This window comes from Pleurodeles waltl, chromosome 1_2 (assembly GCF_031143425.1).
Source record: "Pleurodeles waltl isolate 20211129_DDA chromosome 1_2, aPleWal1.hap1.20221129, whole genome shotgun sequence".
Taxonomy (NCBI): domain Eukaryota; kingdom Metazoa; phylum Chordata; class Amphibia; order Caudata; family Salamandridae; genus Pleurodeles; species Pleurodeles waltl.
In genome coordinates this window covers 783182545-783206742 of record NC_090437.1, presented here as the reverse complement: position 1 = coordinate 783206742, position 24198 = coordinate 783182545, and the positions used below count along the sequence as shown (strand labels likewise).

Here is a 24198-nt window from a genome sequence, read left to right as displayed (position 1 = left end):
GTGTTAATTCTATGCGGGATCTTGACTAAACACAAGATAATTCGAAAGTCTGCAAATGTTACCATGGGATGGTAGAGCTTCAAAGGCTCAGGTATTTGTGTGCACATTAGTTTGGGACATGAGCTCATAAAGAATATTGTTCTCATTCCCTGAGAAACCAGACAGGGTTGGGCTCCTCCATTTGCCTCTAAAAGTTGATGTCCTTCACTAAAATAAATGTAAAGACCTACTGGCATATTTTTTTTAAATGTCCATGTAAGGAAATGCCTCCTTGGCATGGTTACCGCCTGACTTTTTGCCTTTGCTGATGCTATGTTTTGAATTGAAAGTGTGCTGAGGCCTGCTAACCAGGCCCCAGCACCAGTGTTCTTTCCCTAACCTGTACTTTTGTTTTCACAATTGGCACACCCTGGAATCCAGGTAAGTCCCTTGTAACTGGTACCCCTGGTACCAAGGGCCCTGATGCCAGGAAAGGTCTCTGAGGGCTGCAGCATATCTTATGCCATCCTGGGGACCCCTCACTCAGCACAGACACACTGCTTGCCAGCTTGTGTGTGCTGGTGAGGACAAAACGAGTAAGTCGACATGGCACTCCCCTCAGGGTACCATGCCAACCTCAAACTGCCTATGCAGTATAGATAAGTCACCCCTCTAGCAGGCCTTACAGCCCTAAGGCAGGGTGCACTATACCATATGTGAGGGCACCAGTGCATGAGCACTGTGCCCCTACAGTGTCTAAGCAAAACCTTAGACATTGTAAGTGCAGGGTAGCCATAAGAGTATATGGTCTGGGAGTCTGTCAAACACGGACTCCACAGCACCATAATGGCTACACTGAAAACTGGGAAGTTTGGTATCAAACTTCTCAGCACAATAAATGTACACTGATGCCAGTATACATTTTATTGTAAAATACACCCCAGAGGGCACCTTAGAGGTGCCCCCTGAACCCTTAACCAACTACCCGTGTAGGCTGACTGGTTTTAGCAGCCTGCCACACTCGAGACATGTTGCTGGCCACATGGGGAGAGTGCCTTTGTCACTCTGTGGCTAGTAACAAAGCCTGCACTGGGTGGAGATGCTATCACCTCCCCCAGGAAGGAGCTTTAACACCTGGCGGTGAGCCTCAAAGGCTCACCCCCTTTGTTCCAGCACCACAGGGCACTCCAGCTAGTGGAGCTGCCCGCCCCTCCGGCCACGGCCCCACTTTTGGCGGCAAGGCCGGAGGAAATAATGAGAATAACAAGGAGGAGTCACTGGCCAGTCAGGACAGCCCCTAATGTGTCCTGAGCTGAGGTGACTCTAACTTATAGAAATCCTCCATCTTGCAGATGGAGGATTCCCCCAATAGGGATAGGAATGTGACCCCCCTCCCCTTGGGAGGAGGCACAAAGAGAGTGTACCCACCCTCAGGGCTAGTAGCCATTGGCTACTAACCCCCCAGACCTAAACACGCCCTTAAATTTAGTATTTAGAGGCTCCCCTGAACCTAGGAACTCAGATTCCTGCAACCTAAAGAAGAAGAGGACTGCTGAGCTGAAAACCCTGCAGAGAAGACGGAACACCAACTGCTTTGGCCCCAGCCCTACCAGCCTGTCTCCCCCCTTCGGAAGAAAACTACTCCAGCGACGCTTTCCCCAGGACCAGCGACCTCTGAATCCTCAGAGGACTGCCCTGCTCTAAAAGGACCAAGAAACTCCCGAGAACAGCGGCCCTGTTCAACAAAGACTGCAACTTTGTTTCCAGAGGAGCAACTTTAAAGACCTCTGCAATTCCCGCCAGAAGCGTGAGACTTGCAACACTGCACCCGGTGACCCCGACTCGACTGGTGAAGAAACAACACTACAGGGAGGACCCCCAGGCGACTCCAAGACTGTGAGTAACCAAAGTTGCCCCCTCTGAGCCCCCACAGCGACGCCTGCAGAGGGAATCCCGAGGCTCCCCCTGACCGCGACTGTCTGATTCCCAGATCCCGACCCCTGGAAAAGACCCTGCACTCGCAGCCCCCAGGAACTGAAGTATCGGAACTCCAGTGCAGGAGTGACCCCCAGGAGGCCCTCTCCCTTGCCCAGGTGGTGGCTACCCCGAGGAGCCCCCCCCTTGCCTGCCTGCACGGCTGAAGAGACCCCTTGGTCTCCCATTGATTCCTATTACAAACCCGACGCTTGTTTGCACACTGCACCCGGCCGCCCCCACGCTGCTGAGGGTGTACTTTCTGTGTGGACTTGTGTCCCCCCCGGTGCCCTACAAAACCCCCCTGGTCTGCCCTCCCAAGACGCGGGTACTTACCTGCTGGCAGACTGGAACCGGGGCACCCCCTTCTCCATTGAAGCCTATGTGTTTTGGGCACCACTTTGAACTCTGAACCTGACCGGCCCTGAGCTGCTGGTGTGGTGACTTTGGGGTTGCTCTGAACCCTCAACGGTGGGCTACCTTGGACCCCAATTTGAACCCCGTAGGTGGTTTACTTACCTGCAAGAACTAACAATAACTTACCTCCCCTAGGAACTGTGAAAATTTGTAGGAAGTTGGCTCTGTATGTGCTATTTCAAAGTAAGGAATAGCATGCACAGAGTCCAAGGGTTCCCCTTAGAGGTAAAATAGTGGTAAAAATAGATAATACTAATGCTCTATTTTGTGGTAGTGTGGTCGAGCAGTAGGCTTATCCAAGGAGTAGTGTTAAGCATTTGTTGTACATACACATAGACAATAAATGAGGTACACACACTCAGAGACAAATCCAGCCAATAGGTTTTGTTATAGAAAAATATCTTTTCTTAGTTTATTTTAAGAACCACAGGTTCAAATTTAACATGTAATATCTTGTTTGAAAGGTATTGCAGGTAAGTACATTAGGAACTTTGAATCATTTCAATTGCATGTATACTTTTCAAGTTATTGACAAATAGCTATTTTAAAAGTGGACACAGTGCAATTTTCACAGTTCCTGGGGGAGGTAAGTTTTTGTTAGTTTTACCAGGTAAGTAAGACACTTACAGGGTTCAGTTCTTGGTCCAAGGTAGCCCACCGTTGGGGGTTCAGAGCAACCCCAAAGTTACCACACCAGCAGCTCAGGGCCGGTCAGGTGCAGAGTTCAAAGTGGTGCCCAAAACGCATAGGCTTCAATGGAGAGAAGGGGGTGCCCCGGTTCCAGTCTGCCAGCAGGTAAGTACCCGCGTCTTCGGAGGGCAGACCAGGGGGGTTTTGTAGGGCACCGGGGGGGACACAAGCCCACACAGAAATTTCACCCTCAGCGGCGCGGGGGCGGCCGGGTGCAGTGTTAGAACAAGCGTCGGGTTCGCAATGGAAGTCAATGAGAGATCAAGGGATCTCTTCAGCGCTGCAGGCAGGCAAGGGGGGGCTTCCTCGGGGAAACCTCCACTTGGGCAAGGGAGAGGGACTCCTGGGGGTCACTTCTGCAGTGAAAGTCCGGTCCTTCAGGTCCTGGGGGCTGCGGGTGCAGGGTCTTTTCCAGGCGTCGGGACTTAGGTTTCAGAGAGTCGCGGTCAGGGGAAGCCTCGGGATTCCCTCTGCAGGCGGCGCTGTGGGGGCTCAGGGGGGACAGGTTTTGGTACTCACAGTCGTAGAGTAGTCCGGGGGTCCTCCCTGAGGTGTTGGTTCTCCACCAGCCGAGTCGGGGTCGCCGGGTGCAGTGTTGCAAGTCTCACGCTTCTTGCGGGGAGTTGCAGGGTTCTTTAAAGCTGCTTCTTGGAACAAAGTTGCAGTCTTTTTGGAGCAGGTCCGCTGTCCTCGGGAGTTTCTTGTCGTCGTCGAAGCAGGGCAGTCCTCAGAGGATGCAGAGGTCGCTGGTCCCTTTGGAAGGCGTCGCTGGAGCAGAGTTCTTTGGAAGGCAGGAGACAGGCCGGTGAGTTTCTGGAGCCAAGGCAGTTGTTGTCTTCTGGTCTTCCTCTGCAGGGGTTTTCAGCTAGGCAGTCCTTCTTCTTGTTGTTGCAGGAATCTAATTTTCTAGGGTTCAGGGTAGCCCTTAAATACTAAATTTAAGGGCGTGTTTAGGTCTGGGGGGTTAGTAGCCAATGGCTACTAGCCCTGAGGGTGGGTACACCCTCTTTGTGCCTCCTCCCAAGGGGAGGGGGTCACAATCCTAACCCTATTGGGGGAATCCTCCATCTGCAAGATGGAGGATTTCTAAAAGTTAGAGTCACCTCAGCTCAGGACACCTTAGGGGCTGTCCTGACTGGCCAGTGACTCCTCCTTGTTATTCTCATTATTTTCTCCGGCCTTGCCGCCAAAAGTGGGGGCCGGGGCCGGAGGGGGCGGGCAACTCCACTAGCTGGAGTGTCCTGCGGTGCTGTGACAAAGGGGTGAGCCTTTGAGGCTCACTGCCAGGTGTTACAGCTCCTGCCTGGGGGAGGTGTTAGCATCTCCACCCAGTGCAGGCTTTGTTACTGGCCTCAGAGTGACAAAGGCACTCTCCCCATGGGGCCAGCAACATGTCTCTAGTGTGGCAGGCTGCTGGAACTAGTCAGCCTACACAGACAGTCGGTTAAGTTTCAGGGGGCACCTCTAAGGTGCCCTCTGGGGTGTATTTTGCAATAAAATGTACACTGGCATCAGTGTGCATTTATTGTGCTGAGAAGTTTGATACCAAACTTCCCAGTTTTCAGTGTAGCCATTATGGTGCTGTGGAGTTCGTGTTTGACAAACTCCCAGACCACATACTCTTATGGCTACCCTGCACTTACAATGTCTAAGGTTTTGTTTAGACACTGTAGGGGTACCATGCTCATGCACTGGTACCCTCACCTATGGTATAGTGCACCCTGCCTTAGGGCTGTAAGGCCTGCTAGAGGGGTGACTGACCTATACTTGCATAGGCAGTGAGAGGCTGGCATGGCACCCTGAGGGGAGTGCCATGTCGACTTACTCGTTTTGTTCTCACTAGCACACACAAGCTGGTAAGCAGTGTGTCTGTGCTGAGTGAGAGGTCTCCAGGGTGGCATAAGACATGCTGCAGCCCTTAGAGACCTTCCTTGGTATCAGGGCCCTTGGTACTAGAAGTACCAGTTACAAGGGACTTATCTGGATGCCAGGGTCTGCCAATTGTGGATACAAAAGTACAGGTTAGGGAAAGAACACTGGTGCTGGGGCCTGGTTAGCAGGCCTCAGCACACTTTCAATTGTAAACATAGCATCAGCAAAGGCAAAAAGTCAGGGGGCAACCATGCCAAGGAGGCATTTCCTTACACAACCCCCCCCCCAAACGAAAGAGGATGAGACTAACCTTTCCCAAGAGAGTCTTCATTTTCTAAGTGGAAGAACCTGGAAAGGCCATCTGCATTGGCATGGGCAGTCCCAGGTCTGTGTTCCACTATAAAGTCCATTCCCTGTAGGGAGATGGACCACCTCAACAGTTTTGGATTTTCACCTTTCATTTGCATCAGCCATTTGAGAGGTCTGTGGTCAGTTTGAACTAGGAAGTGAGTCCCAGAGAGGTATGGTCTCAGCTTCATCAGGGACCAAACCACAGCAAAGGCCTCCCTCTCAATGGCACTCCAACGCTGCTCCCTGGGGAGTAACCTCCTGCTAATGAAAGCAACAGGCTGGTCAAGGCCATCATCATTTGTTTGGGACAAAACTGCCCCTATCCCATGTTCAGAGGCATCTGTCTGCACAATGAACTGCTTAGAATAATCTGGAGCTTTTAGAACTGGTGCTGAGCACATTGCTTGTTTCAGGGTGTCAAAGGCCTGTTGGCATTCTACAGTCCAGTTCACTTTCTTGGGCATTTTCTTGGAGGTGAGTTCAGTGAGGGCTGTCACAATGGATCCATATCCCTTCACAAACCTCCTGTAGCACCCAGTCAAGCCAAGGAATGCCCTGACTTGAGTCTGGGTTTTTGGAGCTACCCAGTCCAGAATAGTCTGGATCTTGGGTTGGAGTGGCTGAACTTGGCCTCCACCTACAAGGTGGCCCAAGTAAACCACAGTTCCCTGCCCTATCTGGCATTTGGATGCCTTGATAGAGAGGCCTGCAGATTGCAGAGCCTTCAAAACCTTCTTCAGGTGGACCAGGTGATCCTGCCAGGTGGAGCTAAAGACAGCAATATCATCAAGATAAGCTGTGCTAAAGGACTCCAAGCCAGCAAGGACTTGATTCACCAACCTTTGGAAGGTGGCAGGGGCATTCTTTAAACCAAAGGGCATAACAGTAAACTGATAATGCCCATCAGGTGTGGAGAATGCTGTTTTCTCTTTTGCTCCAGGTGCCATTTTTATTTGCCAGTACCCTGCTGTCAAGTCAAAGGTACTTAAGAATTTGGCAGCACCTAATTTGTCTATGAGCTCATCAGCTCTAGGAATTGGATGGGCGTCTGTCTTGGTGACAGAGTTGAGCCCTCTGTAGTCCACACAAAACCTCATCTCTTTCTTTCCATCTTTGGTGTGAGGTTTGGGGACTAAGACCACTGGGCTAGCCCAGGGGCTGTCAGAGCGCTCAATTACTCCCAATTCCAGCATCTTGTGGACTTCCACCTTGATGCTTTCCTTAACATGGTCAGACTGTCTAAAGATTTTGTTTTTGACAGGCATGCTGTCTCCTGTGTCCACATCATGGGTACACAGGTGTGTCTGACCAGGGGTTAGGGAGAAGAGTTCAGGAAACTGTTGTAGGACTCTCCTACAATCAGCTTGCTGTTGGCCAGAGAGGGTGTCTGAGTAGATCACTCCATCTACTGAGCCATCTTTTGGGTCTGATGACAGAAGATCAGGGAGAGGTTCACTCTCTGCCTCCTGATCCTCATCTGTTACCATCAACAGATTTACATCAGCCCTGTCATGGAAGAGCTTAAGGCGGTTCACATGGATCACCCTCTTGGGGCTCCTGCTTGTGCCCAGGTCCACCAGGTAGGTGACCTGACTCTTCCTTTCTAGCACTGGGTAAGGGCCACTCCATTTGTCCTGAAGTGCCCTGGGAGCCACAGGCTCCAGAACCCAGACTTTCTGCCCTGGTTGGAACTCAACCATTGCAGCCTTTTGGTCATACCAAAACTTCTGGAGCTGTTGGCTGGCCTCAAGGTTTTTGCTTGCCTTTTCCATGTACTCTGCCATTCTAGAGCGAAGGCCAAGTACATAGTCCACTATGTCTTGTTTAGGCTCATGAAGAGGTCTCTCCCAGCCTTCTTTAACAAGAGCAAGTGGTCCCCTTACAGGGTGACCAAACAGAAGTTCAAAGGGTGAGAATCCTACTCCCTTCTGTGGCACCTCTCTGTAAGCGAAAAGCAGACATGGCAAGAGGACATCCCATCTCCTTTTGAGCTTTTCTGGGAGCCCCATGATCATGCCTTTTAATGTCTTGTTGAATCTCTCAACTAAGCCATTAGTTTGTGGATGGTATGGTGTAGTGAATTTGTAAGTCACCCCACACTCATTCCACATGTGTTTTAGGTATGCTGACATGAAGTTGGTACCTCTGTCAGACACCACCTCCTTAGGGAAACCCACTCTGGTAAAGATACCAATGAGGGCCTTGGCTACTGCAGGGGCAGTAGTCGACCTAAGGGGAATAGCTTCAGGATACCTAGTAGCATGATCCACTACTACTAGGATATCAATATTTCCTGAGGCTGTGGGAGGTTCTAGTGGACCAACTATGTCCACACCCACTCTTTCAAAGGGGACCCCCACCACTGGAAGTGGAATGAGGGGGGCCTTTGGATGCCCACCTGTCTTACCACTGGCTTGACAGGTGGGGCAGGAGAGGCAAAACTCCTTAACCTTCTGGGACATATTGGGCCAGTAGAAGTGGTTGACTAACCTCTCCCACGTCTTGGTTTGTCCCAAATGCCCAGCAAGGGGAATATCATGGGCTAAGGTCAGAATAAACTCTCTGAACGACTGAGGCACTACCACTCTCCTAGTGGCACCAGGTTTGGGGTCTCTGGCCTCAGTGTACAGGAGTCCATCTTCCCAATAGACCCTATGTGTTCCATTTTTCTTGCCCTTGGACTCTTCAGCAGCTTGTTGCCTAAGGCCTTCAAGAGAGGGACAGGTTTCTTGTCCCTTACACAGCTCCTCCCTTGAGGGTCCCCCTGGGCCTAAGAGCTCAACCTGATAAGGTTCAAGCTCCAAAGGCTCAGTTCCCTCAGAGGGCAGAACTTCTTCCTGAGAAGAGAGATTCTCTTTTTCTGACTGTGTTGCAGTTGGTTTCCCAACTGACTTTCCTTTTCTCTTGGTAGGCTGGGCCTTTCTTCCAGACTCCAGCTCTACTTTTTCACCCTGTGCCTTGCATTGTGCTCTTGTTTTTACACACACCAGTTCAGGGATACCCAGCATGGCTGCATGGGTTTTTAGTTCTACCTCAGCCCATGCTGAGGACTCCAGGTCATTTCCAAGCAGACAGTCTACTGGGATGTTTGAGGAGACCACCACCTGTTTCAGGCCATTGACCCCTCCCCATTCTAAAGTTACCATTGCCATGGGATGTGCTTTAGTCTGATTGTCAGCGTTGGTGACTGTATAAGTTTTTCCAGTCAGGTATTGGCCAGGGAAAACCAGTTTCTCTGTCACCATGGTGACACTGGCACCTGTATCCCTCAGGCCCTCTACACTTGTCCCATTAATAAGGAGCTGCTGCCTGTATTTTTGCATGTTAGGCGGCCAGGCAGCTAGTGTGGCTAAATCCACCCCACCCTCAGAGACTAGAGTAGCTTCAGTGTGGACCCTGATTTGCTCTGGGCACACTGTTGATCCCACTTGGAGACTAGCCATTCCAGTGTTACCTGGATTGGAGTTTGGAGTGGAACCTTTCTTGGGACAGGCCTTGTGTCCAGTTTGGTGTCCAGGCTGATTACAGCTACGACACCAGGCCTTTTTGGGATCAAAGTTTTTACCCTTGTACCCAGGATTGTTTTGTGAAGAGGCTCTGGGCCCACCCTCCTGTGCAGGTTTTTGGGGGCCTGTAGAAGACTCTTTACTATTTTTATTTTTGGCTGTCTCACCACCTTTCCCCTGGGGAGGTTTTGTGACCCCTTTCTTTTGGTCACCCCCTGTGGGAGTTTTGGACACCCTAGTCTTGACCCAATGGTCCGCCTTCTTTCCCAATTCTTGGCGAGAAATTGGTCCTAGGTCTACCAGATGCTGATGCAGTTTATCATTGAAACAATTACTTAACAGGTGTTCTTTCACAAATAAATTGTACAGCCCATCATAATTACTTACACCACTGCCTTGAATCCAACCATCTAGTGTTTTTACTGAGTAGTCTACAAAGTCAACCCAGGTCTGGCTCGAGGATTTTTGAGCCCCCCTGAATCTAATCCTATACTCCTCAGTGGAGAATCCATAGCCCTCATTCAGGGTACCCTTCATGAGGTCATAAGATTCTGCATCTTTTCCAGAGAGTGTGAGGAGTCTATCCCTACACTTTCCTGTGAACATTTCCCAAAGGAGAGCACCCCAGTGAGATTTGTTCACTTTTCTGGTTACACAAGCCCTCTCAAAAGCTGTGAACCATTTGGTGATGTCATCACCATCTTCATATTTAGTTACAATCCCTTTGGGGATTTTCAACATGTCAGGAGAATCTCTGACCCTAGTTATGTTGCTGCCACCATTGATGGGTCCTAGGCCCATCTCTTGTCTTTCCCTTTCTATGGCTAGGATCTGTCTTTCCAAAGCCAATCTTTTGGCCATCCTGGCTAACGGGATGTCCTCTTCACTGGAGTTATCCTCAGTGATTTCAGAGTTGTTGGTCCCTCCTGTGAGGGAAACAGCATCTCTGACTATTATCTGTGGAGTCAGGGCTTGAGAAGCCCTGCTCTCCCTAAGTAGGACTGGAGGGGGGGAATTTCCCTCCAAGTCACTATCTTCATCCTCTGTGTTGCCATCCTCAGAGGGGTTGGCTTTCTCAAACTCTGCCAAAAGCTCCTGGAGCTGTACTTTGGTAGGTTTGGAGCCCATTGCTATTTTCTTTAGTTTACAGAGTGACCTTAGCTCTCTCATCTGTAGATGGAGGTAAGGTGTGGTGTCGAGTTCCACCACATTCACATCTGTGCTAGACATTATGCTTCTAAGAGTTGGAATACTTTTTAAGAAACTAAAACTGGTTCTAGAATCTAATTCAAACTTTTACAAACTTTTAAACTCTAAAAGAAATGCTAAACAGGATCTAACACAAGGCCCTAGCAGGTCTTTTAAGAATTTAGAAAACTTTTCAAATTGCAAAAATCAATTTCTAATGACAATTTTGGAATTTGTCGTGTGATCAGGTATTGGCTGAGTAGTCCAGCAAATGCAAAGTCTTGTACCCCACCACTGATCCACCAATGTATGAAGTTGGCTCTGTATGTGCTATTTCAAAGTAAGGAATAGCATGCACAGAGTCCAAGGGTTCCCCTTAGAGGTAAAATAGTGGTAAAAATAGATAATACTAATGCTCTATTTTGTGGTAGTGTGGTCGAGCAGTAGGCTTATCCAAGTAGTAGTGTTAAGCATTTGTTGTAAATACACATAGACAATAAATGAGGTACACACACTCAGAGACAAATCCAGCCAATAGGTTTTGTTATAGAAAAATATATTTTCTTAGTTTATTTTAAGAACCACAGGTTCAAATTTAACATGTAATATCTTGTTTGAAAGGTATTGCAGGTAAGTACATTAGGAACTTTGAATCATTTCAATTGCATGTATACTTTTCAAGTTATTCACAAATAGCTATTTTAAAAGTGGACACAGTGCAATTTTCACAGTTCCTGGGGGAGGTAAGTTTTTGTTAGTTTTACCAGGTAAGTAAGACACTTACAGGGTTCAGTTCTTGGTCCAAGGTAGCCCACCGTTGGGGGTTCAGAGCAACCCCAAAGTTACCACACCAGCAGCTCAGGGCCGGTCAGGTGCAGAGTTCAAAGTGGTGCCCAAAACGCATAGGCTTCAATGGAGAGAAGGGGGTGCCCCGGTTCCAGTCTGCCAGCAGGTAAGTACCCGCGTCTTCGGAGGGCAGACCAGGGGGGTTTTGTAGGGCACCGGGGGGGACACAAGCCCACACAGAAATTTCACCCTCAGCGGCGCGGGGGCGGCCGGGTGCAGTGTTAGAACAAGCGTCGGGTTCGCAATGGAAGTCAATGAGAGATCAAGGGATCTCTTCAGCGCTGCAGGCAGGCAAGGGGGGGCTTCCTCGGGGAAACCTCCACTTGGGCAAGGGAGAGGGACTCCTGGGGGTCACTTCTGCAGTGAAAGTCCGGTCCTTCAGGTCCTGGGGGCTGCGGGTGCAGGGTCTTTTCCAGGCGTCGGGACTTAGGTTTCAGAGAGTCGCGGTCAGGGGAAGCCTCGGGATTCCCTCTGCAGGCGGCGCTGTGGGGGCTCAAGGGGGACAGGTTTTGGTACTCACAGTCGTAGAGTAGTCCGGGGGTCCTCCCTGAGGTGTTGGTTCTCCACCAGCCGAGTCGGGGTCGCCGGGTGCAGTGTTGCAAGTCTCACGCTTCTTGCGGGGAGTTGCAGGGTTCTTTAAAGCTGCTTCTTGGAACAAAGTTGCAGTCTTTTTGGAGCAGGTCCGCTGTCCTCGGGAGTTTCTTGTCGTCGTCGAAGCAGGGCAGTCCTCAGAGGATGCAGAGGTCGCTGGTCCCTTTGGAAGGCGTCGCTGGAGCAGAGTTCTTTGGAAGGCAGGAGACAGGCCGGTGAGTTTCTGGAGCCAAGGCAGTTGTTGTCTTCTGGTCTTCCTCTGCAGGGGTTTTCAGCTAGGCAGTCCTTCTTCTTGTTGTTGCAGGAATCTAATTTTCTAGGGTTCAGGGTAGCCCTTAAATACTAAATTTAAGGGCGTGTTTAGGTCTGGGGGGTTAGTAGCCAATGGCTACTAGCCCTGAGGGTGGGTACACCCTCTTTGTGCCTCCTCCCAAGGGGAGGGGGTCACAATCCTAACCCTATTGGGGGAATCCTCCATCTGCAAGATGGAGGATTTCTAAAAGTTAGAGTCACCTCAGCTCAGGACACCTTAGGGGCTGTCCTGACTCGCCAGTGACTCCTCCTTGTTACTCTCATTATTTTCTCCGGCCTTGCCGCCAAAAGTGGGGGCCGGGGCCGGAGGGGGAGGGCAACTCCACTAGCTGGAGTGTCCTGCGGTGCTGTGACAAAGGGGTGAGCCTTTGAGGCTCACCGCCAGGTGTTACAGCTCCTGCCTGGGGGAGGTGTTAGCATCTCCACCCAGTGCAGGCTTTGTTACTGGCCTCAGAGTGACAAAGGCACTCTCCCCATGGGGCCAGCAACATGTCTCTAGTGTGGCAGGCTGCTGGAACTAGTCAGCCTACACAGACAGTCGGTTAAGTTTCAGGGGGCACCTCTAAGGTGCCCTCTGGGGTGTATTTTGCAATAAAATGTACACTGGCATCAGTGTGCATTTATTGTGCTGAGAAGTTTGATACCAAACTTCCCAGTTTTCAGTGTAGCCATTATGGTGCTGTGGAGTTCGTGTTTGACAAACTCCCAGACCATATACTCTTATGGCTACCCTGCACTTACAATTGTCTAAGGTTTTGTTTAGACACTGTAGGGGTACCATGCTCATGCACTGGTACCCTCACCTATGGTATAGTGCACCCTGCCTTAGGGCTGTAAGGCCTGCTAGAGGGGTGACTGACCTATACTTGCATAGGCAGTGAGAGGCTGGCATGGCACCCTGAGGGGAGTGCCATGTCGACTTACTCGTTTTGTTCTCACTAGCACACACAAGCTGGTAAGCAGTGTGTCTGTGCTGAGTGAGAGGTCTCCAGGGTGGCATAAGACATGCTGCAGCCCTTAGAGACCTTTCTTGGCATCAGGGCCCTTGGTCCTAGAAGTACCAGTTACAAGGGACTTATCTGGATGCCAGGGTCTGCCAATTGTGCATACAAAAGTACAGGTTAGGGAAAGAACACTGGTGCTGGGGCCTGGTTAGCAGGCCTCAGCACACTTTCAATTGTAAACATAGCATCAGCAAAGGCAAAAAGTCAGGGGGCAACCATGCCAAGGAGGCATTTCCTTACAAAATTGCACTGTCTCTACTTTTAAAATAGCTATATGTGTTTTATGTAAAAAGTATATATGCTATTGTGATTATTCAAAGTTCCTAAAGTACTTACCTGCAATACCTTTCAAATTAGATATTACATGTAGAATTTGAACCTGTGGTTCTTAAAATAAACTAAGAAAATATATTTTTCTATACAAAAACCTATTGGCCTGGAATTGTCTCTGAGTGTGTGTTCCTCATTTATTGCCTGTGTGTATGTACAACAAATGCTTAACACTACTCCTTTGATAAGCCTACTGCTCGACCACACTACCACAAAATAGAGCATTAGTATTATCTCTTTTTGCCACTATCTTACCTCTAAGGGGAACCTTTGGACTCTGTGCATACTATTCCTTACTTTGAAATAGTGCATACAGAGCCAACTTCCTACAGTCCACAAACAAGTTCTACATGCTCAGCCTCAAAATTTTAGGTAAAGAGGAAAGCCAGAGTGGTGCCCTTTTCTCCATATTTTGCATCCAGAAATATGGTCAGATAAATGTGCATCCCAAAATTCATATAATTATTAATTAAAACATTTGTGCTTAATCTTCAATGTGAAGCAACTGAAGCACACAGAATTTACACATTTTAACCTGTATTACTGGCTACTGATTCACAAAACATTTAGGTCCACAGGAGTAAAAGGAATGTTTTGTATAAGTTACACACATAAGTGTAGGACAGTCAAAAACATTCTTACCAGGGCATGGCCAAGCAAGATGGCTGGCGAGACGCGAGCTCAGTGAGCTCCTGCTATCCTGCCCTAATCCTGCAGTGATCCTGGGGTGTCTGCAGTCAGAGGTCCCCCCCCAACCACCCCTCAAGGCTAGGGGAAGGTGCCCAAACCTCTGCGATACCCTCTGTCCCATTTTGGGGGTTCTGGTTTTTCAGATCCGTGTTCGGGCAGATCGACTGGAGTGCACCAGGCCGCGAGGAGAAGGTGTGTGTGCTGCCGCCCCATCGAGTGTGTGACAGACGTACTGGAGTGGAGGGGCAGCCCCGTGGTGGAGGGGCTCTCGTCCTGTGAGCACTGATGGCTCGCGGCTCCGCTGCTCGAGCTGGCCCGATTGCCGAATTGGTGCGGCCCGGCACTTGGTTAGGCTAGCGCTCCTGTGGAGGGCCCTGGCTAGGCCCAATTGTCAGCTCCGGTGTTGATGGGGAGCGGGGGCCAGATGACGGATGTTGGACTGGCTGTGCGGGACAGTGGAGGTGCAGCCTGGAGTTGCTGAACAAAATCTGGTGCGGCCTGGACTGTCAGGCTGCGGCCTGCTGGGCTGTGGTTGGGCTGGCTGATGCAGTGTTGGTGGCCCGGCTGGGAGCCTGTCCAGTGAGGGGATATTAGTCTTGCTGCTCTGGACTCCAGGGAGAGAAGGAATTCACTGATCCTGGGGCTGCTTATCTCCTGTAAGGCGCCGCGTGGCTGGCGCAATGCGCGGCCTGGTGACAACTCCTGCCGTTCCGAGCGGAGCTACATCTTCCAGTACATCTGCTCCCCATCTGGGCTACGTGTGGTGCTGTTATCACATGGATTCCTGCTGGCGACGTTATGGGGGAGGCACCGGCAGTCGGTGTCATCACAGGAGAATACTATTGACCAACACCGCACTCTAGTGCCCATGCTGCAACGCCAGACATGTTCTGGGGGGCCTGAGGAAGTCGGGAACTACTGGTAAGCCCTCCCGGGTGGAATTTCTGGCAGCCATACAGAGCTCCAGGGTGGCCCTTGAGGGGAAGATAGAGACGGTAGCGGTGGAAGTCACTCTCCTGTGGGTGGACCTCAGGAAGGTTTCTGAGAAGGTCATGGTAGCGGAAGCTTCCATTGTGGAGCTGCAGACCGATGTCGGCACTCTGGGCGAACAGATGGCACAGGTTAATTCTACGGTTGGGAGGTTGGAAGCCAGATTGGAGGATGCAGAGGGCAGGTCCCACCAGAACAATATCTGCTTACTGGGGTTCCCGGAACGTGCAGAGGGGGCCCTGGTGGAAGGCTTTGTGGAGACTTGGATTAAGGATATCTTGCAGCTGGTTTGATTGTCTAGGGTGTTCGTAGTGAAGCATGCATACAGGGCCCTGGTGGGGTCGCCTCGTCCCGGGGCGCCCCCAAGGGCAATTATTGCCCGACTGCTGAATTATAAAGCTAGATACTGTATCCTGCGGGCAGCTTGTGAGTCCGAGAGAGCAACCTATGAGAACTGGAAAATCTCCATTTATCCTGACTATACGGATAAGGTACAGTCCTCTCGGAAAGGGTCTATGGCGGTAAAAGCCAAGCTCTGTGCCATGAATGTCAGATACATGTTGCTGTACCCGGCACGCCTTAAGGTGATATCCGGGGGGGAAATCCCACTTTTTTTAACAACTGGAGGAGGTCTGGAGATGGCTGGAGATGTGGGACAAAGTTGCTCCTGGTGGGTTGGATAGGACCGGTTTGGCGGTTGTTCGTCCTTCGGGTGCAGCTAGCCAGGATTGGAGGATCTGCGGGGAGAGACAGCAGGTGTTGGATATTGCGGCTGCCACTAGAGTTGAGATTCAGCACGATAGGACAATGGCTGTGGTAACTCCTGGACAGGCTGGTGGTTTGATGGGAACAACAGCAATCATATATATGGATCTACAGTATGGTTTGATGTGTTTGAGTTACTGTTCACCAGGGGTGGGTAATGGGGAGTTGGGTTGTTTGGTTGTTCTGGGTTGCAAATGTTTGCAGTTTACATCAGCAGTGCATGTGTGTGTGCAGGAGATGGAATGGGATCTCTGCTTGCTATATCTCTCTGGTGGGGAGGAGAGGGATGGAGGGCCAGTGGGACAGAAGGTATTAACGTTTTGGTATGGGTTGACTTGGAACTTCAGGGGGCTGAAGAATTACACTACACGGTACAGGGTGCATTCCTTTTTGAAGCGTCAAAAGGTTCATATTGCCTGTTTTCAGGAAACGCATATGACGGAGGAGGAAACTCAAAAGCTAGCAAAGAAGTGGCGGGGTGAGATGTTCTCCTCGTCCTTTTCCTCTTACTCGAGAGGGGTGACAATATGGATTGCCTCTGGGGTCCCGTTTACTCATGTATACAGTGAGGTAGATGTTGCGGGGAGGTATGTACTTGTCCAAGGCACTTTAGAAGGGGAGCCCCTCACTCTTCTCAATATTTATGCGCCTAATGTGGATGATCAATCCTTCTATGATGGTATACCTGAGATTATAGGTGAGGGGGTGGATGCACCTCTCATATGGGCAGGCGATTATAATTGCATCTTGGATGGTGAGAAGGACCGTTTCTCATCTAGATTGGGGACTAAACCACTGATGACAAGATCTCTCATGGAGGTAATGCACAATTTAGGGCTATGGGATGCGTGGAGAATGATACACCCGGAGGGCAGAGAATACACCTGTCACTCTAAGACGCATAACACACATAGTCGGCTGGATTGGTTTCTCTTGGGTGCCCTGAGCACACACAGATTATGACGTTAGTCATCTGGATAGGTTTCGGTCTGATCATGCACCTGTGTTGATGATGATGAGGTGGGGATCCGATAATGGTGGGTTAACATGCAGTTGGAGGATGCCTCCAGATTTTTGGGAAGATGCGGGGTGTCGTGATAAGGTGGCGGTGGCTGTCACAGACTATATGGACCTGAACTGGTCCACTACAGATTCTAGAGGCACAGAATGGAAGGCACTGAAGGCGGTTGTGAGAGGGGCTTGTATTGGTACTGCATGTGGGGTGCGCAAACAAATGGAGTGAGAACTCACTGATTGTGAGGACAAGCTGGCGGCTTTACAGAGTCAGATACCATTTACACGGGAGACTGAGAGGGAACAGCTCCGACTATACAAGATGGTAAACAGCTACTGGGACACATTAAGCAGGGTAACAGTGAGAACATATAAACAGCATTTCCATGGGAGGGACAAATCAGGCAAATTATTGGCGTGGATCCTAAAACGAGAACTGGAGTATTCCCCCATACTGTATATTAGGAATCCCAAAGATGAGATGATTACCAAGTGTACGGACATACTTCAGGTATTAGTGGGGCATCTGCAGTGAGTTTCGCGGGCGGGTGCGGTAGTCCCAGATGATGAGTTGGTGAGGTTCCTACAGCTCATGCAGCTTCCGCGCTTGGAACCGGAGTGTTCTGCAGTAATACTGAGGCTGCAATAACCGATGAGGAAGTGGGCGAGGCGGTGGAGACAATGACGAAATCTAAGTTGCCTGGGGGTGACGGATTCCCGATTGAGTTCTACCAGGCATTTCCCCTTCTCATGCGGGAGAATTTATTGGCGGTGTTTGAAGAGGTGCAACAGCGTGGCATCCTGCCGGATTCCATGCGCCAAGGGATTGTTTGTCTGATGTTAAAATCTGGGGGGGTCCTGGTGACCCCTCCTCTTATCGCCCGCTTACTACGTTGAATAGTGACGTGAAGATTATTTGCAAAATATTGACCACAAGGCTTTGTGGAATGATTCGGAAGTTGGTGCATGAGGATCAATGCGGCTTTATTCCGGGGCATAGCACGACTTATAATCTGTGTCGCTTGGCACATGTTCTGCATGAGACTGTGGGCGGGGAAGAAGAACTAGCGCTAGTATCACTAGACCTGGAGAAAGTCTTGGATACGGTGGAATGGGGCTATCTGTTGGCGGTGTTGCTGGGTATGGGATCTGGCCCACAGTTTTGTGCGTGGGTGAAATTGCTATATACCACGCACTCTGCGTGTGTGCGAGTGGGAGGAGAGCTCTCGGAACCGTGGGAGATTGGTAGGGGAACTAGGCAGGGTTGTCCGCTTTCAATGCTTCTTTTTGTGATGGCGGTGGAGCCAATGGTGATCTGGATCCGAGAGGAGCTGGAACCTTGGGGTAGCCGGGTGAAGCAGACTATGCATACTGTCTCTTTATATGCGGATTGATGCGCTGGTGTATCTTCGAGAACCCAGTGTTTCGGTGCCTATGTTTTGCAGCTGTTGGAGGCTTTTGGGACTGTGTCTGGTCTTCAAGTGAATAAGAAGAATTTGCTCATGTTCCGGCTGGGTTCTCTTTGTGGTACCCCTCAGGAGAGGTTACCAGTGGTGGGGCTCCGATGGGAGCTTGAAAGCTTTCGATATTTAGGTATGTAGGTGACTCATGAGAAGCACAATGTGAAACGAGTAGGTGTCAGGCCTTGAGCGCTCTGTATTGTTTTGGAATAGACTACCTCTTTCAATAATGAGGAGGGCAGCTGTAGCCAAGATGGTGTTTTTGCCAAGATGTCTTTATCTGGTTCAGAACTCATTGTTTCCTCTGTCTGCTCGACTGTTTAAGCGGCAGGATAGCTTGTTGATTTCGTCGGTATGGGCTGGGCGGCATAGTAGTGTGGCATTGTCGATGCTCCAGAGGGAGATAAAAGAGGGAGGCTTGGCACTCCCCAACATTAGATATTACTATTACGCAGCGCACCTACAGCATGCTGCGAAGTGGAAGACTGAGTTGGACAACTAGGAGAAGAGACTGTTTGTAGGACTCTTGGGTGGGAAAACACTGACAAATTTGCTGATGTCGGGTGGCCGGTCTGAGTAAGATGTACCATATCTGGTCCAAACTACTGCTGGGGTATGGGACCAGGCTGTTAAGAAGGTTCTCTGATGGGCCACGTTTGATAGAGAATTAAAGATTTGGGACTTAGCCCCCTTCAGGGATATGGATACCTTAATGTCAATGGAAGGTGGAGGTTGGGAGGATGTGAAGTGGTGGGAGACTTATATCCCAATGGTGAGTTTATCTCATTTCCGGAGGCTCGGGATACATTTGGATCGGGTGCAGGTCAGTTCTTGGAATATGCCAAAATGGAGAGTGTGGCTAGGGAGATCTGGTGCGGGTTTCCGCTGGATCTTATGGCCTCGTCGGTGCTGAATAGATTACTGGATTGAGGCGAGGAGACCCACCTGATCACTCGGTTTTAAAGGCCCTCAGGGTGGATCCACCGGACCTGCAAAGTGTTGCCCGTATAGCTTGGGAGCTTGAACTTGAGGCACCTATGGAGGATGGGGATTGGGCAATGGTGTTATCGCTGGTGCGTATGGTGTCCTGTTACAACAGATTCAAGCTATTACATTTCAACTTTGTACACAGAACATACATCACACCAGACCGTCTTAATAAGACTGACCCAGCAAGGGGGGCGGGTTATCCTAGATGGGGCCTGTTAGATGTTTCCTTTTTACACTTGGCCTGGTCCTGTAGGATGGTGCATTGTTATTGGCGTGAGGTAGTTGGCAGAGTAGAGGTGGTAACGGGATTGTAGCTCGAAGCAACACCTGTGACATGTCTTCTAGGGGGGCAGGACTATCTCATACAAACTCGCACAATTGGCCTTGGTGTTGGCCAAACGCAGGGTGGCCATTGGTTGGATGAACGCCCGTTGTCCTTCCATTTCTTGCTGAATCCGAGATTTGATGGAATGGGGTGCCGCGGAAGAACAATATACGCGCATGACACAGAAAGCGAAGAGGGCACTTATGGATATAACTGCATGGGGGACATTACTGGATAGATTTACGGGTGTGGAAGAGTCAGCCACAGAGGGGAGCACGGATGAGGAGGACTAACTGAGTGCCCCTGGTGATGATTGGAGAAGAGACGACCCCCTCCGGTTGTGAGCTCGGGAATATTGCTGTACTTCTCTATTCTTTCCTAAACAGATAGATCATGTCCAATTTCAGAAATGTTGCAGGTGTGGCATATATATATATATATATACCTATGTATATATATATATATAATAATAATGTATGTTTGTGAATGCCCTAAGAAACCTACAAAGGTGAGGGGTTCCAGGTGATTTGCACTGCATTTCCTTTGCAGGTTATGTGACAGTCCCCTCACAACGCCCTCTTCTGCAGACAGGTAAAAATACTTTCCTGTGTTCTGCACATATGGTAGACACCTTTGCATGTGCAGCATCGACATTTGAACAACTGTAAATTGCCTTAAAAGTAAGTATCATGGCCAACGCCTTTTGCACAAGTCACACTTATGCAGTTAGAGTTCTGCCTAAAATATCCATGCCAGGCTCTTCTTGATGGTTTAGTAATGGAACAAAACCCTTCAGAAAGCTTTACTGTTGGAAACGTTTGGTGTTTGGTTTTTGTTTTGTGTTTGGAACAAGTCATTGGTTTTTAACATTTAACTGCAAAATTACTTTGGAGATATGTCTGTTTTTTTCTGGTAAAAGTGAATTAATTGGCCAGTGCTCGTAGTAGTCTGCATCGGGAAACTAAATGGTGTGAACAAGCTAGGAAATTGTATTTTTGGAACTCCCACTTGAGAAAATATATTGGTGATTAGTCCCAATATAGAAACACACTTTTTATATTCGCATACATTTATGCAGCAGACTCGACAGCCCTGGATAGGAACATTCACAGACGGGGGATATTTTGGTTGGCATTTCTCTATAATACAAAAATCTCTTCTCAAAGCAGTCAAGACTTTTCTAACTATTACATGCATATCTCCAGATAATTGTCCACTTTGTAGCCAAGGTCTAGTAGGTTCGGCATGTTAATGACTTCAAGAATAATATTTCCTCATTTCCTCAAAAGGCAACACGAATCTAATTTTCCTGTTTACCAATACAATGCAATACAATGCACACTTTATTTGATAAATGTCATGCTCCCATTATTAACACACTAATTTTACTAAATTATGTTCCATAATACGACTTTGAATTTTGGTTCACTATTGCTGAGCACCTATCCCTTTTCCACCAATCGTTTATTTTTATTTTTCATAAATGATCCTAGCATTCTAATGTTTATCTATCTCCACCCTCAGTTTCTGCATTTTTCTGCCACAAACGTGCAGACTGTTGAGCTTGAGATTTACACTCGGTGGCTGGAGGAAAACTACAAAGCTCTGTCATTAACTTGCGCTGCTTTATCAGAAGGTGTTTCCCCTCTTGTGCCGTTCACAAGAATCCTTGATAAACTGAGCCCTGATCGCCACCACAGATTGACAGTGTTTTTGACACATATTCCATCCGAGCTTGATGTTGTTGTGAATAGTGTTTTGTTCTGTACTTGGCAAGAGTCTTGAGACGGCCTCACAAAGCCAGGAAAGAGAATGTGTCGCTATTGAAACTGCAGAACAAAGTATTTCAATGAAGCTTCTTGAACGCTATCTCTCAAAATGAAACAACCGGGACAAATTAGCAGGAAAGCAGAAAATGATGTTGTCCTTTGCTCGTGCAATCAGCCAACTGACTCAACAAAAGCTCCCCCACGGGAAAGGCTAATTTCCTTTTGTTTTCAAAGGTGCACACTGTAGGGCAGATCTTAGCGAGCAGGGCATCCACTGAAGATATTTAATAGCATCTTTAAAGAACGAGAAACGTTTACAAAAGGCAGACGGAAGGCACGCACTGTTCCTCGGACATGACTGAATGTGGGGTCAATAGGGATATCACTGAAAATAATTATTTTCCTGCATGTTTTCATAAAACTACTGTTTAATTCAACAAAAATGAACCCAGGTGTACATAGCTTGTGAGTGAGACCTCTTATTTGAATACAAAAGTACAGAAGTGTGAAGTGAGTTTGACAAAAATTAAGGTAGAAATAACAGTGATGCATAACAAAAATCTTGTCTCCTATATAGATTACTAGTCAAACAAAATGTACTGTATTATATTGTAGAATTTGTGAAGCACTTCATAGCACTGGTGTTCACTAAAGAACTGGCAAGGAAAAGAAGGACTTTGTAAATATTGGACAGAGTTAATTAAAATATATACCCGAACATTCTCCAGTGTTCCTTGACTGTATACATGATGGCACCTCTTTCTATCCAAACATGTGCTTCTGGTGAAGAAGCCTGTGAAGTAGAAGCCTAGAGAGGACCTACTTTTCTATGGTGTTTTCACTTTCGAAGTTTAGAAGCCCAATCTGTAGCAAACTCCATACTCCTTACTCGATTTTAAACAACATACCTTCATAAACTGCGGCGAAGCCTTTCCCCACCCAGTTACTGCTGCTGCGAAACTCAATCCACAGTCTGCTGTCGGTAGTCATGAGGGATTCTGGTAGTTTATCCCCACAAAATCTTCCTGAAAAGACATTCATCAAATAAACTTAATAGTGTACAAGTCAATATACTGGGAAAGCATGCAAAAGAGAATGGCAATTTAAAAGGACAGAAATGTGGTTGTGCTACAGCAGCCTCAAAGTCGGTGCATGGATGCTGTTAAGCCATCAGCCAAATGAATAAGTGTAATTGCAAACAGCACAAAATGTGGTGCTGAAGGGTCACTTAGACAAAGAGTTAATACAGGGGGAACACATAACTCCCATGCTCCTTCCTAGGTTCAACATTAGACCATCATATATCGACCAGAAGAGCTTGTAATACATTTGAAGTGATAGCAAACCTAGGACCAGTGATCACACCCCTCAGCTCACAAAAAAATTTGAACTCTTGAGGGACTGCTGCAGTACCAGCAAGGCTGCCACGTTTCAGCCAGGGCTAATATGTCCTTGCCTCTTGCACGCACGAGATCATGTTTATTTTGAAAATATTAAAAGCATATCTAAATTGATACATTTTGTGTTCAGCGCCTACCATAACTGAGATCATAACTTGGTTGCTGGATATCTCTGTTCTCATTTCAAGTTTGCTGGAGCTCTTTTGGGGATGGTGTTTTAGTGACAGGTTAACATGATGCAAAACACCTCGTTTTTCATTGTCACACTACAGGAGTGATAATTATGATTTTATGTTCTGGTTTGTGAAAATGTTCATGTGCCAGGTATAGAAATCTATATACATCATGCAGGTGAGAGCTTTGATTCTCAGCAGTCGTATTCCAGCGTTTCATTCTCTAAAGGACTCCCTCCCTGCTTACAGGAACCTGCTTCTGTGCATAACATTACTAAAACAGCCTTCTAATGCATATAAGGTAACTAGGACGATGGGAGTTGAGGCTCCACGCTGGAATACAATGAACAAAGCCTGAGGGCAGACCCCCAACAATGTGGCTTCCTGAAAGGCCCTGAATGAGCCTACGTTTAAATGCATCATGAAGAATATGAGACTGCACAACGATTATCGATTGTATCCTAAATCTTTCCAGTCCCCTTCTCCACTGTCCATGTTACCCTATGGTGCTCTAAAGTAGCCAACAGGTAAAAAACAACATTCTATCAACCCGTTTATAAATAAGTCTTCCACGAAGAGCTATTCATTTGATGGGAGGACTATCTTGTATCAGTGCTTTGAGACATCTGTGTTGTAACACTCTACAAAAAGGTGATTATTCATAAAATGCATTGTTGCAGATGTTTCTTCTGCAAGTTCATTGATTTTGGATTTCATTACGTGATTTCATACACTATTTGTGTCCCCACCGCAAATTACGGATAGTAAAATAAATCTAAAAAAAAGGAATACATGCATAGCACTATGAAACAGCTGGCTGGGCTACTACTTCAAAGCACAAGGCCCATGAATGAAGGCTCATTTAAATGAAAACGCCACAGTTGCTGAAGAGGCTCTCTTACAACAGAATCTCGAACGAGCACACTTCTAAAAATGTGTAAAAGCCTAATTTCAATAAAGAAGTGACCATGACTTACTTTGTCCAGTTAAATCTATTAATGATATGGATTCCCAAGCAGCACTCGCGGTGTTAGTTAACTTCCTTGAAAAGCACATTCATCATGGCTGCTCATGCTTCACTAACTGAACCACAACATTGATTCTCAGGGGCTTCCCCGAAAACGAAGATTGCTGTTTCTTCCCTCTGAAACACCGTGCGTGGCATTTATCACCAGTGCATACATTCAGCAAATGTCATCAATTGTCAAGCTCTGTCTCCCGCTTTGCATAAACAACCAATTTCTCAACCGAGATCGAGCAGCTCGGATACTGCCTAAGCAGTTCCACTAGGCAAAACACAGGGCAAACTGATCAAGCAAGCAACCCAACCAGCTGGTAACCAAATGCCCATTCTAGCAGGCAACAACTGATCTGACAACAAATCAGCTGCCTCAGTGAGAAAACGAGGTAATTTGACAAGCCAACAAACTATTTTTTCAAGCAACCCACCTGGTCTAGAGACCGCACCAACTAACCAAACGCCACTAACAAGTAAAGTAATTCAACTAAAACAAAAGTCGATCTCCTGAGTAAACCAATTGATATAATGAGTACACATCCTG

At 48.2% G+C, this 24198-nt stretch overlaps 1 protein-coding gene across 1 annotated transcript in view; it reads right to left on the bottom strand.

The window, feature by feature from the left end:
• TLL1 (tolloid like 1) overlaps positions 1 to 24198 on the bottom strand; it is a 519202-nt gene that overhangs the window by 319732 nt on the left and 175272 nt on the right. Inside the window, exon 11 of the mRNA XM_069243956.1 lies at positions 21972 to 22088. Coding sequence (XP_069100057.1) covers positions 21972 to 22088 — 117 coding nt within the window. The remainder of the gene's footprint in view (positions 1 to 21971; positions 22089 to 24198) is intronic.